This window comes from Anomaloglossus baeobatrachus, chromosome 6, assembly GCF_048569485.1.
Source record: "Anomaloglossus baeobatrachus isolate aAnoBae1 chromosome 6, aAnoBae1.hap1, whole genome shotgun sequence".
Classification (NCBI taxonomy): Eukaryota; Metazoa; Chordata; class Amphibia; order Anura; family Aromobatidae; genus Anomaloglossus; species Anomaloglossus baeobatrachus.
The window spans coordinates 520766704-520781640 of record NC_134358.1 but is presented as its reverse complement, the minus strand read 5'-3'; the positions used below and the strand labels follow the sequence as shown (position 1 = coordinate 520781640).

The 14937-nt window shown below is 48.8% G+C and overlaps 1 protein-coding gene across 2 annotated transcripts in view; it reads right to left on the bottom strand.

Moving 5' to 3' along the window:
* Positions 1 to 312: 312 nt before the first annotated feature.
* The window catches only part of EPC1 (enhancer of polycomb 1), a 166012-nt gene continuing 151387 nt past the window's right edge, over positions 313 to 14937 (bottom strand). For both annotated transcript variants that reach the window (XM_075315488.1, XM_075315486.1), the window contains exon 14: positions 313 to 1993. In XM_075315488.1, coding sequence (XP_075171603.1) covers positions 1921 to 1993 — 73 coding nt within the window. In that variant the 3' untranslated portion in view covers positions 313 to 1920. The remainder of the gene's footprint in view (positions 1994 to 14937) is intronic.

The following is a 14937-nucleotide window of genomic DNA, read 5'->3' as shown; positions in this document are numbered from 1 at the left end:
TGTGTATGAGACTCATAGGCCATGGTTATGTTATAACCTTTCCATATTGTGTAAAATTGGGCAACACGAAATATCTATATACACTGTTATATAAAGTTTTGAAATAATAAAGAAATAAACGAAAAAAAACAAACAAAAACTGATTCCGTTGTATTGCACATCCGTTGCATCCGTCACACAACGCAATGCAACGGATGCCGTTCAACGCAAGTGTGAAACTAGCCTTACTGGAAACAAAACACTCACACAATGCCTGATCAATATCCGTATTAAAAGAAAACCACATCAAAATCTAGAACCACAAGGAGCCAGTTAATAGTTCATGTATTTTAATATTTCCTTAATTTAGTGGGAGCTTTTCTTTCCTTCCATTTAAGAAACAAGTGCAGAACATTGAATTGAAATTGACAATGTACTTAGAGCGGAAATTAATACAGAAAAGAAAAAAGAAACATCACCACACATTTTGTTTTGTCAACATGTAATGCCCTGGGTTTATTTTGTGTGAATTAATTCACAAATGTATTTTTCCAGGTGGGATTAAAAAAAAACAAAAACAAAAAAAAACCTCAAGGATAATGTTATGCCACTGGACTGGGCATTCAGACTTCGGTACTGACAAAGCATTTAGTAGTCTGTAAAGTACCATGCTCTTCACAGAAGAGAGCTCATATTTCCAAAGGAAGGCACCCGATAGTTGTGGTTCTGGCCCTGCAGCCTTCTGGAGAAAATCGGAGAGAAAAAGAAAAAAGAAAAAAGAAAAAAAAAAAGAAAGCTGGCTGTTATAGAAACTGGAATGATGATACACGTACAGCAATTACTGCATTCTTCTCCCTTATGTCCTTGTGTTTTCTTAAGAACAAGTAAAGAATGAAGTCTTTTACAATTACACGATAAAAAAATACAATTTTTTAAAGTGTTTTTTTTAATATTTTTTTTTCTTAAAAAAAGGGCAGACAACATAAAAAAAAAAAAACCAGAAAAAAAAACTCCAGTTGAATGGACTCCATTTGCATACTTGATTTAACACTTTTTTGGTGTAGGAGGAGGAAGAGATTGGGCAGGAGGAAGGGGAAAAAAAGGGGGGGGGGGTTTGTTTATAAAGCAGCAACAAAACCTTAGTGCTTGAAGTACCAAAAACACCCTACGTGACACGTACAGGTGAACGGGAAGATTCAAGAGACTTCATTGTTATCTTGTCACTTCTGATATTAGAACAGGAAGATCCCCATTTAGTACATTCCCCGTTATTTTTTAAAAAAAAAAATAATAAAAATTAAATTAAAAAAAAATGATGCCTTTTTCTTAAGATTCTGTATGTATGTCACCATTTCTTCACATGATACAGAGAACTCAGGGACCCGGTGGGGAACCAAGTTATGTTATACCATTTACAAAATACCAAGGAGTCCACAGCTACCTAACACATTTACTACAGCACAGGAACCAATGAAGGTACAGTGTACAAAAAACTGTAAACACGGCACAATAAATAGATAAAACAGCAGGTTCCGCACCATGCACATGATGTGATGACACTTCTCGTCTCTATACAATCTCACACTCTTACTTTGTTGCAGTTTTTTGTTTTTCCCGTTTTTTGTTTTTTTTTCTCCCCCCCCAGTGCAAAGCATCACAAATGAACAGTTCTGTATTCAAGTAAGATATATACAAGGGTATTACAAATATGCAGTACTGTACAGATAATTGCTGTATTCATAATTTACAGATGTTTATTCTTTCCTATTAACAGTACGAAAAAAGAAAAATCAAAGCATGAGAGATGTGCATCGCTGTTGAGTCCCCACAGCTGCGGTGGAAATGCAGTGTGCTGCTTCCCATCATCCCTTGCATTCATAATGCTACTGATGCATAGCACCGAAACAAGTTCCCAAGGCTGCAGTCCCGCTCCTGACCGAGCTACGTCACTTCCATCGCTACTGTGTTGTCTGCTATACTGTTCAATGCTGGCTTTTCTGTTTCATGGTTGTCCCTGTAAGAAAATAAAAAGGTGTTAATGAAAGATAAAAACTAACAGACATTTTACAAATTACCGTATTTAATTTTGTTTTAAAAGACGCACCCCAAATTGAGACAGAAAAAAATAAAAATAATGGGATCTGTCTTCAGGTGGTGTCTTACCGGGGAGGGGGGTGGGGGGGTGAACGGCAGCGATGGAGGAGCAGGGGTCACAGGAGGAAGGGGCGTTCATGGAGCAGGGCGGTGCCGGAGCAGGGGTCACAGGAGGAAGGGGCGTTCATGGAGCAGGGCGGTGCAGCAGCGGTGGTCACAGGAGGCAGGGGTGTTCATGGAGCAGGGCGGTGCAGCAGCAGGGGTCACAGGAGGAAGGGGCGTTCATGGAGCAGGGCGGTGCAGGAGCAGGGGTCACAGGAGGAAGGGGCGTTCATGGAGCAGGGCAGTGCAGCAGCGGTGGTGGTCACTGGTCACAGGAGGAAGGGGCGTTCATGCAGCAGGGTGGTGCAGCAGCGGGTCACAGGAGGAAGGGGCGTTCATGGAGCAGGGCAGTGCAGTAGCGGTGGTGGTCACAGGAGGCAGGGGCTGCCGTGGAGCAGGGCAAAGCAGCAGTGAAGTGGGACTCACAGGAGGCAGGGGCAGCCGTGGAGCAGAGCGGTGCAGTAGGTGTCACAGATACTCTGTGGCGCTGTGAGGCAGAGAAAACATCCAGGAACGGTCAAGCAGTGCGGGCTTCAAAGATATGGCGCCCAGAGTTGGCACATGTGCAGATTGCGTTATCAGCTCAATGACAGGCAGAGATCTTGTCTGCACACACGCTACCTCTGGATGCCATTTTCCTTAAGTCCACATCTGGGACATCAATGTGTGGGAGGCAGTACGCGCGCAGATGAAATCTTGAGCCGAGCGCGCCATTGTTTATAGCCCGCATTGCCGACGTCTTTAGGATGATCCCTGCCTCACCGCCCGCCGCACAGAGCAGCGCCCGCTGCACAACCCCAGCAGCACACAGCATTCCTCCTGTCAACATTCTCCACCACCCCCGGGTAAGCCACATTCAGATTATTAAGACGCACCCCTCATTTTCCTCCCAAATTTTTGCATATAATAATCCGAAAAATACAGTAAATAACACAAGTATCATCCCAGTTCTTCCTGTGGAGTCACCCCTGTATTCAGACTGTGCTAGCACTCATCCTGTAACTGTTGAACCATGTGTCACTTTACAATTGATGAGGGTGACATTGAAAGACATTAAAGTGCTGTGGATTATTTTGAGTCTATAGGAATAAATAATTCTTAAACTAGGACTACAAAATGCCAGTGACCGTTGCTGGCTCCAACATCAAGTCCTCTCTATTTTTAGTGCAAGTTTGTGGTATGACCATAACTCGTCGCCTGTGCCGCGCTCTGCCCATTAACTATAGAATATAATACTATTTCTCACCCGACGCTCTCCACCTCCAGGTATCTCCTTATCTCAATCTATAACTATCTGTGCTCTATGTTTAACATTAAAGGGGATATCCAGTGACAAGTTATCACCTCCTACACATACACTGTGCGGCAGCACACAGATTCATAAACATACCGTATATACTGGCGTATAAGACGACTTTTTACCCCCTTAAAATAATGGCTACAGTGGGGGGGGTCTTCTTACACGCCGGATATACGGGGGGGGGGTGTGTGTATATATATATATATATATATATATATATATATATATATATATATGTACACTGCAGCGTCCAGGGGAGGTGGGGGCAGCAGCTCTGGAGCACAGGGGAACGCTGCGGGCTGCAGCCTTTGATCTCCTGCACCCGCTCATATAATATGCACAGCCGCTGTCCATCTCCAATGGTGCTGAAATCGCACGCAGTGAGGGGCTGGGGCAGCGGTGCATATTCTATGAGCCTGCGTCCCAGTGTGATCGCACATGCCCACCCCTGAGTTAGATTTGGCCCCCAGGCTGCTGCTCATTCTAAAATAAAAAATCTTTACTTACCCCTGCAGCGTTTCTCCCCGTGTCCCTGCTTCCACTGTGATCAGGCAGAGAGCTCAGCCTGCTGTGCCGATCACATCACCGCACTGAGAACCAGGAAGTGGAAGAACAGAAGCACGGAGCCAGACAGGAGGGAGCTCAGCGCTGGAGGAGATTAGGAAAGAGGGTTTTATTTTACTTTGGGCAGCAGCCTAGGGGCCATATCTGACACAGGGGGACTTGTGCGATCTATAGGGGCCATGGGCAGCACTATGGGGGCGATATCTAACACAGGGGGACTTGTGCGATCTATAGGGACCATGGGCAGCACTATGGGGGAGATATCTAACACAGGGGGACTTGTGCGATCTATAGGGACCATGGGCAGCACTATGGGGGCGATATATAACAGGGGGACTTGTGCGATCTATATAGGAGCCATGGGCAGCACTATGGGGGCGATATCTAACACAGGGGGACTTGTGCGATCTATAGGGGCCATGGGCAGCAGCATCATGGGGGCGTTATCTAACACGGGAACGTGTGCAATCCATAGGGGACCATAGGCAGCACAGGGGAACGTGTGCCATCACAAGGGGGCTATATTCAATATAAGGGGGCCATATCCAGATTAAGGGGGCTAATTTTAGGATGGGGGGCTATGAGGGACATATACCCTATATGATTTGTTAGAGCAGACCTGGGCAAGGGGCGGCCCGCGGGCCACATCCGGCCCGCCTGCTCTCTGTGACCGGCCCGCCCGTCTTCAGCTGGTGCAGTGGAGCCGGGCTGCAGCGTGCCGAGCAGGGAGAGATCCTGTGCAGGTCCGCACAGTCAGTGCAGGCAGCGGAACGCAGGAGTCTTTCCTCTGTTTCCTGCCGGCACTAATTGTCAGTGACACACGCGCGCTCTGACGTTGTCAGTACTGCGCTGCGTGTGTCATTTCAAAAGTTCCCGCCGGGCAGGAGAAAGAAGCAGCACAGCAGACGGAGTAATTCATCTTGCAGGACCTGCGATGATGTCACACCCATGTGACTGTGTGGGAGGAGACACAGGATGCCGGGCAGAAAGCAAAGCAAGAGATGCTGAATGCTGAAGGAGATGTGGACACATGATAACTGGTAATGAGAAAAGAGGGGACATGAGGGGGAGGGGGGCTGCAGGGTGAGTGCATATGAGGGAAGATGCAGTTGCAGGGTGAGTGGCATATGAGGGAAGATGGAGTTGCAGGGTGAGTGGCATATGAGGGAAGATGGAGTTGCAGGGTGAGTGGCATATGAGGGAAGATGGAGTTGCAGGGTGAGTGGCATATGAGGGCTGCAGACTGACAGAAGGATATGAAGGGGTGCAGAGTGTTTGAGAGGGGTAAGTTGGGGTACAGGCAGGGTGAGATATGTGGGCAGGGTGTGTGACATATGGGGGTGTAGTGTGTGTGATATGGGGGTGCAGGCTGTATGGGGTGTAGTGTGTGTGATATGGGGGTGCAGGCTAGTGGTGTAGTATATGGGGGTATAGTGATGTAGTATATTACAGGTGTACTATATGGAGGCGTAGTATATTACAGGTGTGCTATATGGAGGTGTAGTATATTACAGGTGTGCTATATAGGGGTGTAGTGATGTAGTATATTACAGGTGTGCTATATGGAGGTGTAGTATATGGGGTGTAGTGATGTAGTATATTACAGGTGTATATAGGGGTGTAGTGATGTAGTATATTACAGGTGTACTATATGGAGGTGTACTATATTACAGGTGTAGTATATGGGTGTAGTGATGTAGTATATTACAGGTGTAGTATATAGGGGTGTAATGATGTAGTATATCGGAGGTGTATTATATAGTGGTGTAGTATAATACAGGTGTATATGGGGGTGTAGTATATTACAGGTATATGGAGGGAGTGTAGTATAATACAGGTGTAGTATATAGGGGTGTAGTGGTGTAGTATATTACAGGTGTAGTATATGGAGGGGGTGTAGTGATGTAGTATATTGGGTAGAACTGAGGCAATTATATTAGTCCGGCCCTCTAAACCAATCCCAATTTCTCATGCGGCCCCATGGGAAAATTAATTGCCCACCCCTGTGTTAGAGGGACACTGGCATTATAAGATGGACCCCATTTAACATTAAAAAAAAAAAAATCTCTTTTCCTTCACCAAATTTGGGGGTGCGTCTTATAATCAGGTGCGTCTTATAAAGCGAAAAGAAGGGAATTTTGTTACTTACCGTAAATTCCTTTTCTTCTAGCTCCTATTGGGAGACCCAGACGATTGGGTGTATAGCACTGCCTCCGGAGGCCACACAAAGCAATTACACTAAAAAGTGTAAGGCCCCTCCCCTTCTGGCTATACACCCCCAGTGGGATCACTGGCTCACCAGTTTTAGTGCAAAAGCAAGAAGGAGGAAAGCCAATAACTGGTTTAAACAAATTCACTCCGAAGTAACGTCGGAGAACTGAAAAACCATTCAACATGAACAACATGTGTACCCGAAAAACCACCAAAAATCCCGAAGGACAACAGGGCGGGTGCTGGGTCTCCCAATAGGAGCTAGAAGAAAAGGAATTTACGGTAAGTAACAAAATTCCCTTCTTCTTCGGCGCTCCATTGGGAGACCCAGACGATTGGGACGTCCAAAAGCTGTCCCTGGGTGGGTAAAGAAATACCTCATGTTAGAGCTGCAAAGACAGCCCTCCCCTACGGGGAGGCAACTGCCGCCTGCAGGACTCTTCTACCTAGGCTGGCGTCCGCCGAAGCATAGGTATGCACCTGATAATGTTTTGGTGAAAGTGTGCAGACTCGACCAGGTAGCTGCCTGGCACACCTGTTGAGCCGTAGCCTGGTGTCGTAATGCCCAGGACGCACCCACGGCTTTGGTAGAATGGGCCTTCAGCCCTGATGGAACCGGAAGCCCAGCAGAACGGTAGGCTTCAAGAATTGGTTCTTTGATCCATCGAGCCAGGGTGGCTTTGGAAGCCTGCGACCCCTTGCGCTGGCCAGCGACAAGGACAAAGAGTGCATCAGAGCGGAGCAGGGGCGCCGTGCGGGAAATGTAGATTCTGAGTGCTCTCACCAGATCTAACAAATGTAAATCCTTTTCATACCGGTGAACCGGATGAGGACAAAAGGAAGGTAAGGAGATATCCTGATTAATATGAAACGAGGATACTACCTTAGGGAGAAACTCCTGAATGGGGCGCAGCACTACCTTGTCCTGGTGGACCACCAGGAAGGGAGCCTTGGATGACAGCGCTGCTAGCTCAGACACTCTCCGAAGAGACGTGATCGCTACCAGAAAGGCCACTTTCCGTGATAGTCGAGAGAGTGAAACATCCGTCAGAGACTCGAAAGGCGGCTTCTGGAGAGCAACTAGTACCCTGTTCAGATCCCATGGATCTAACGGCCGCTCGTACGGGGGGACGATATGACCAAACCCCCTGCAGGAACGTGCGTACCTGCGGACGTCGTGCTAGCCGCTTCTGAAAAAACACCAATAGCGCCGAGACTTGCCCTTTAAGGGAGCCGAGCGACAAGCCCTTTTCCAACCCAGATTGCAGGAAGGAAAGAAAAGTAGGCAATGCCAATGGCCAGGGGGACACTCCTTGTACAGAGCACCAGTAAAAGAAAATCTTCCACTTCCGTGGTAGATCTTAGCAGACGTGGGCTTCATAGCCTGTCTCATGGTGGCAACGACCCCGTGGGATAATCCTGAGGACACTAGGATCTAGGACGCAATGGCCACACAGTAGGTTCAGGGCCGTAGAATTCAGATGGAAAAACGGCCCTTGGGACAGTAAGTCTGGCCGGTCTGGTAGTGCCCACGGTTGACCGACCGTGAGATGCCTGTCGCCAGAGCTCTTTGATCGTCATGAAAACCGGGACCTTGCTGTTGTGCCGATTCGTGAAACCCGTCCGGGTGCAGAGACCATTCTCCTGCGTCCACGCCCTGGTGACTGAGGAAGTCTGCTTCCCAGTTTTCTACGCCCGGGATGTGAACTGCGGATATGGTGTATGCTCTGTCTTCCACCCCTAGCAGAATCCGGCGGACTTCCTGGGAGGCTCGCCGACTGCGTAGTCCGCCTTGGTGGTTGATGTATGCCACCGCTGTGGATTGTCCGACTGAATTCGGATCTGTTTGCCTTCCAGCCACTGCAGGAAGTCTTGCAGGGCCATATGCACTGCCCAGAGCTCCAGACAATTGATCTGAAGAGTGGACTCCTCTGAAGAGAGTCCTTGATCGTCTGAGAAAGGGGGACGTTCCTGTGTAGGGACATCGACTTCCCCTCCCATTAGCGAAGAATGTTCTATTGAAGTGGACGCAGATGAAACTGCGTGAAAGGGACTGCCTCTGGATGAGGTGTCTCATTGAAGGAGAGACTGCACCCCCGTCTGTAGTGACCGCTGTTTGTCCAGTGGAAGCTTCACCATCGCTGAGAGAGTGTGAAACCCCAAGCTAAGATATGCCAGCGATTGGGTTTAACTTTGAAAAGTTGAGGACCCACCCGAAACTCTGGGAAGTCTCCAGCGCCATGTTCAGGCTGTGTTGGCATGCCTCTTAAAAGAGTGCCTTGACAAGTAGATGGTCTAAGTAAGGGATCACAGGGTGACCCTGAGAGTGCGGGAGTGGTCCCACTGCTGCCATGAACTTGGTGAAAATCCGTGGGGCTGTCGCCAGACCGAAGGGTAGGGCTACGAACCGAAGATGCTAGTCTTCAATAACGAATCGTAGCAAACGCCGGTGCTCTGGAGCAATCGGCACGTGGAGATAAGCATCCTGATGTCTATTGATGCTAGGAAATCTCCTTGAGACATTGAGGCAATGACGGAGCGGAGGGATTCCATCCGGAACCGCCTGGTTTTCACGTGCTTGTTGAGCAGTTTAAGGTCCAGAACGGAACGGAAGGAGTCGTCCTATTTTGTCACCCCGACCAGATCGGAGTAAAAAGTGTCTCTTGTTCCTGAGGAGGAACCGGGATTACGACTCCTACTGCCTGCAGAAGAGCCTCGGCTCGGCCGGTGAGGAAGTTTTTGCGACAAACTGTCTCTCACCCACCGGCCATTGACCTGTGGCAGTTAAATGTCGCTAAAGCGGGGGAGTCTGCCACCGACCGCGGACGCGGAGAGAGAGGGCTGAAAGTCATGAGGAAACCGCCTTGGTAGCGGTTCCTCCGGCTGCCTTCTCCGGGCGTGATTGAGCCCTCCAGGAACCTGCGCCCCTCTGAGCCTTTTGAGTCCTGTTGGACGAGGGCAATTGGGACGTGCCCGAGCCTGGGAAGGACCGAAACCTCGACTGTCCCTTCTCCTGATGGGTCTTGTTTGATAGCTGGGGTAAGGAAGAATCCGTACCCTTGGACAGTTGAATGATTTAATCCAACCGCTCACGAAACAGTCTGTCACCAGATAAAGGCAATCTGGTTAAGCACTTTTGTGGAAGCAGCATCTGCTCCAATCCCTTAACACTAGGAGCGTAACAACACGGAGTTGGCGGACGCCACTGACGTACGGCTCGTAGAGTCCAGGACAGCATAAACAGCTTGAGTCGCAATGCCGACATTGCGAGGTGAAGGACGCTACTGCGGCCAAGATGTACATGTGACCGCGTCCCTCTGCGCAATACTAGCTGAAATAGCTTGGAGTGCCTCTATGGCTGCGAATGCCGGGGCAACCGACCCGCCGATAGGGCTATCTGTCTGTCAATGGCATCTTTAAGTGAAGTCCCATCTTCCACTGCAACTATAGATCTAGCCGCAAGCCTATTGGGGGATCCACCCTTGGAGCGCTTGAGCACGTCAGGGGGGAAGAGACAACGCGTATCTTCAATACGGTTGGAGAAACGCTTATCGGGATAAGCGTGGTGTTCCTGGACTGCTTCTCTGGAGTCAGAGTGACCAGAAAAGTACTCAATATACGCTTGAGATACCGAAATAGGGATTTCTTCTGCTGTGAAGCTGACCCCTCCACTGGAGGAGTTGAGGGAGAAATACCCAACCTTCCATTGATGGACGCTATAAGATTATTCACTATAGCGTCACCATCCGGTGTATCCGGATTGAGAGCGGTCTCAGGATCAGAGTCCTGAACAGCTACGTCTGCCTCATCATACAGAGAGTACTGTGATGAAGTCGAGGGCCGTTCTTAGGGAGCTCGCTTAGGCCGTCTGGGACTGTCGTCCGTGTCAGAGCCTGCACCCTGGGATGCATGGGACCCTCCTGGAGCCATGATTTGTTTCGAAATCAGGGTGGCCAGGGGCATTGAATCAACATTGCCCAAGGTCTGTCTGGACTGCAAAGTCTGTAAGATGTTAGTCCTAGCCACAGACAATATATCAGCGGAAACTGCAACTCCGTCCCTGTCCCTGGACAGGGATCACAGGTGGTTCTTTTGGCCACCTGTAGCAGAGACCCCGTTGAGTAATTGCACACACTGGGGGTCCTGGAACAGTTGCATGCAGTACAAGCAGCATAGAAAGCCTGTGCCTTGGCACCCATGCTTTTTTTTTTTTTTTTTTTTTTTTTGCTGTTGCTGTCTAGCCATCTAGGAGCATTAGCCAAGAATAGCGACCGTACAGTGCAATGTATAGCATACAAGCATGAAGTACAATAAACACTTCAGCACATGCAGTACAAGGAGCATAGAAAGCCTGTGCCTTGGCACCTTTGCTTTTCTGCTGCCGTTGTCTAGTTATTCAGGAGCATTAGCCAGGAAAAGCGACATACAGTGAATGTATAGCATACAAGCATGAAAATAACCACTGCAGCACATGCAATCCAAGCAGCATTGAAAGCTTGTGCCTTAGCACCCTTGCTTTTCTGCTGCTGTTGTCTAGTCATCAAGGAGCATTAGCCAAGAATAGTGAATGTACAAGCATGAAAATAAACTCTGCAGTACATGCAATCCAAGCAATCCAAGCAGCATTGAAAGCTTGTGCCTTAGCACCATTGCTGTTTGCTGCCGCTGTCTAGCCATCTAGGCGGGTAGACAGCCAAGAATAGCCCTTACAGTGCAATGTAAAACATACAAGCATATGACACATGACACTGCAGCACATGTAAGACAAGCAGCATATAGAGTCTGTGCTTTAGCACCCCTGATCTTTTGCTGCTGTTTCTAGGTCTGCATCCTGAATAGCGACCGTACAAAAGTACAACAGGACACTTCGGCATTAGTGGGTCAGCACTTTAGTTGCCGCTTACCGCCCGCACAAAAGCGGGTGTGTGGCGCCGGAATCCTGTGCTGGTAGCTCAGTGTCTCCGTTTTCCCGCTCTGCGTGCCGGAATGGCTGCCGGCGTCCAGAGGAGAGGGGCGGGCCGAGGGCGTGCCCGAGACAAGAGCGGGAACCCGGCGCCCACTGTGTCTAGTAAAGGGGGCTGGAGAATGCAAATAAGGCTCCAGCCCTCGGCGCTGCTATAGAACAGCGTCTCTCCCTGTCCCTGAGTGACAGGGTGGGGGCGGGAACGAAGCGGCGCTAGGCCGCAAAAGCCGGGGACTAAAGTTAGAAGCGCCGCCGCCGTAAAAGCGCGGTCGGCGCGTCCCCGGCGCACTACAAGTCGCAGCTGCGCCGCCACTCCAGGGGCGGTCGGCGCGGCGGTCCCCACACGTAAAGTCCCCCAGTAATCTGCAGGGACTATAAGCCCAGCGCACAGCGCTACAGTCCCCGGCGCACTAGCACACCCAGCAAGCCTGGAGTGTGCGTGGCCTGCCATACGGGGACACAGAGTACCTGAAAGTTGCAGGGCCTTGTCCCTGAATGGCACTCCCGCTCCACATCCAGCAGGTTCTATGGGTCTGTGGATGGAGCCCGGCCTCAGGGCTAGGTGGCCGGAAAGATCCCACTTCCTCAGAGCCCCTCAGGGGGATGGGGAAGGAAAACAGCATGTGGGCTCCAGCCTCCGTACCAGCAATAGGTACCTCAACCTTACAAACCGCAAGTGGGGTGAGAAGGGAGCATGCTGGGGGCCCTAGTATGGGCCCTCTTTTCTTCCATCCGATATAGTCAGCAGCTACTGCTGACTAAACAGTGGAGCTATGCGTGGATGTCTGACCTCCTTCGCACAAAGCAGAAAACTGGTGAGCCAGTGATCCCACTGGGGGTGTATAGCCAGAAGGGGAGGGGCCTTACACTTTTTAGTGTAATTGCTTTGTGTGGCCTCCGGAGGCAGTGCTATACACCCAATCGTCTGGGTCTCCCAATGGAGCGCCGAAGAAATACGGTATATATCATACAGCAGGGGTCGGGAACCTATGGCTCGCGAGCCAGATATGGCTCGCGAGCCAGATATGGCTCTTTTGATGGCCGTCTCTGGCTCGCAGACAGGGCTCCTACCTGTCTATGGGCAAATGCCGGGGCCCTGGAGAGCCGGGGGGGCCCACTCGGCCTCGTCAGTTCTCCTGTCCCTTGGCCGGGGCCCACTCGCCTTTATAGTTCTGCTGCCCCCGGCCGAGTTCCGGGGACCGCAGTCCTCGGCAGCAATCTGCGGCGCCGTCACTTTAAGGCGCGCAGGCATCCTGTTTTGAATTTCATCTGTGGGCGGAGCTACCGCCTTCTCAGTCCCACAGATGAAGGAGGCGAGCTTCTGTCCGGCGCTGTGTGGGCCCCCTCTCCACCGTGACCTAATCGGGTAAATGCCCTCCCCATTATGGGCCCCGGTGAGCTGCTTCTAACCCCCCAGATGTATGCCCTGCCAATCCCCCCCCCCCGCTGATGCCGCGGGTGCTGTACCCGCCGAGCCGCGGGTGCAGGCCCCACAGAGCAGCAGAGTTGTGTGTATTTGTCTGTATGTAGCAGAGTTGTATGTGTTTGTCTGTATGTAGCAGAGTTGTATGTGTTTGTCTGTATGTAGCAGAGTTGTGTGTGTTTGTCTGTATGTAGCAGAGTTGTATGTGTTTGTCTGTATGTAGCAGAGTTGTGTGTGTTTGTCTGTATGTAGCAGAGTTGTATGTGTTTGTCTGTATGTAGCAGAGTTGTATGTGTTTGTCTGTATGTAGCAGAGTTGTATGTGTTTGTCTGTATGTAGCAGAGTTGTATGTGTTTGTCTGTTTGTAGCAGAGTTGTGTGTGTCTGTTTGTAGCAGAGTGTAGTACCATTGTTTCAGTCCAGTTGTGGCTTTATACAGCAGGGAGGAGCATTCCTTGCTGTACTAAGTGAACATTGGAGCGATTGATCTGTCAATGGCCCTTTAAAAACATATTGTACGGCTCTCGCGGAATTAAAATTAACATGTTGCAATCAAAGCAGACTTTTTTTCATTTGGGAGCGGGGTAGTCTTATACAGCGAGTATATCCCAAATTCTATATTTTTAGGGCAGAAGTTGGGGGTCGTCTTATACGCCGGCATATACGGTATGTACTCTAATATTGGACTCAACACTAAATGTCCTAACTCTCCATGTACCAAACCAGCATCATCTGAATGGTCTCCAGCAGTGATGAGCAAATACTAAAATATTGGGGTTCGGATTATTCATACTGAATACCTAGTACTATTCCAGTACTCGTTACAAATAATGAACCTAATTCAAGTCAATGGGGAACACAAGCATTTGTCTGGGAAATCTTCAAGAAAAAAAATGCTCAAGTTCCCCATTGACTTACATTAGGGTCGTTATTGGTGACGAATACTTTAACAGTACTAGATATTTTGTATAAATAACACAAACCCAAATATTTGATATTCACTCCTCATCACTAGTCTCCAGGGCTCAGCACCCTTGTCACTTTCACATACATGGTTTTAATAGTGAGCATCACCTGTTCTCATTTCCCTCCCCATTCAGGAGGGGGCTGGTTTGGCACACGGTGAGGTAGGACATTAGTGATGGGGTCGATCCATATTAAAACTTAACTTGTTGATTAGTGGGGGTCTGACAGCTCAGACTCGCACTAAATAGGGAACTTTCCCCCCCCTTTAAAAATCAAGCAGCGCTGCTACCTGCACTCCCTTCCATCCTCTTAGACCATGAATGGAGCAGTGCTCGGACATCTGATCGCTCATGCTATTTTGTAACAGGATATAAATTCCCTAAACTTTTGCTTTGTGCAGATCCCAGAGGTGGACACCTACCAATAAGCAAGTTATAAGCTCTTCTGTTAATAACTTGTTTCACACGCACCCATAGACTTGTATGGGTGCGAGTAATCCAATATGCGCTGCCAATCACAACACGCAGCAAGATTTTTCTCATGACAAACCGGCATGTAAAAAAAACCTCCAAAACGCTCATTAGCACTGCCCCATAGTATAACATAGGACCCTGTGCTATCAGATAAAACATCGTCCTCTGTATATACCAGTGTGACCGAACACTTATTCCAATGTTCAGAGATTTAACTGTGCCGTGAAAAACACATCTTTTTAGGCAGTTTTATCACAATTCATAAGCTGGTCCTGTCCTTTGTAGAATGAAGGTCATTAGGCCATATGGAGTTGTCTTCCCCAATATGTACATCATATCTGCACAGACTAAGATACTGGATAGGCGACTATTTAGGACAAAAAAAAAAATAAAAATATGGGTGGATCATTGTACCATACAAGCGCTTTTGAATTTCATATAACCCATTCTTTTTACAAAGATTTGTAATAAGATTAATAATCAGGCAGCACGGTGGCTCAGTGGTTAGCACTGCAGTCTTGCAGCGCTGGGGTCCTGGGTTCAAATCCCACCAAGGACACCATCTCCAAGGCGTTTGTATGTTCTCCCCGTGTCTGTGTGGGTTTCCTCCCACACTTCAAAAACATACTCATAGGGAACCTAGATTGTGAGCCCCACTGGGGACAGTGTTGCCATTGTATGTAAAGTGCTGTGGAATTAACAGCGCTATATAAATGAATAAATATATTATTATAATCATAAACTGAAGCCAGCAAACAAATACGCAAAATGATTCATCAGAGATAAAGTTCTTAGGCATTGATGCATATCCAGGTCTGTTAGGTGCAGTTTTGAGCAGTGTATAATAACACCTGAGTGTATGA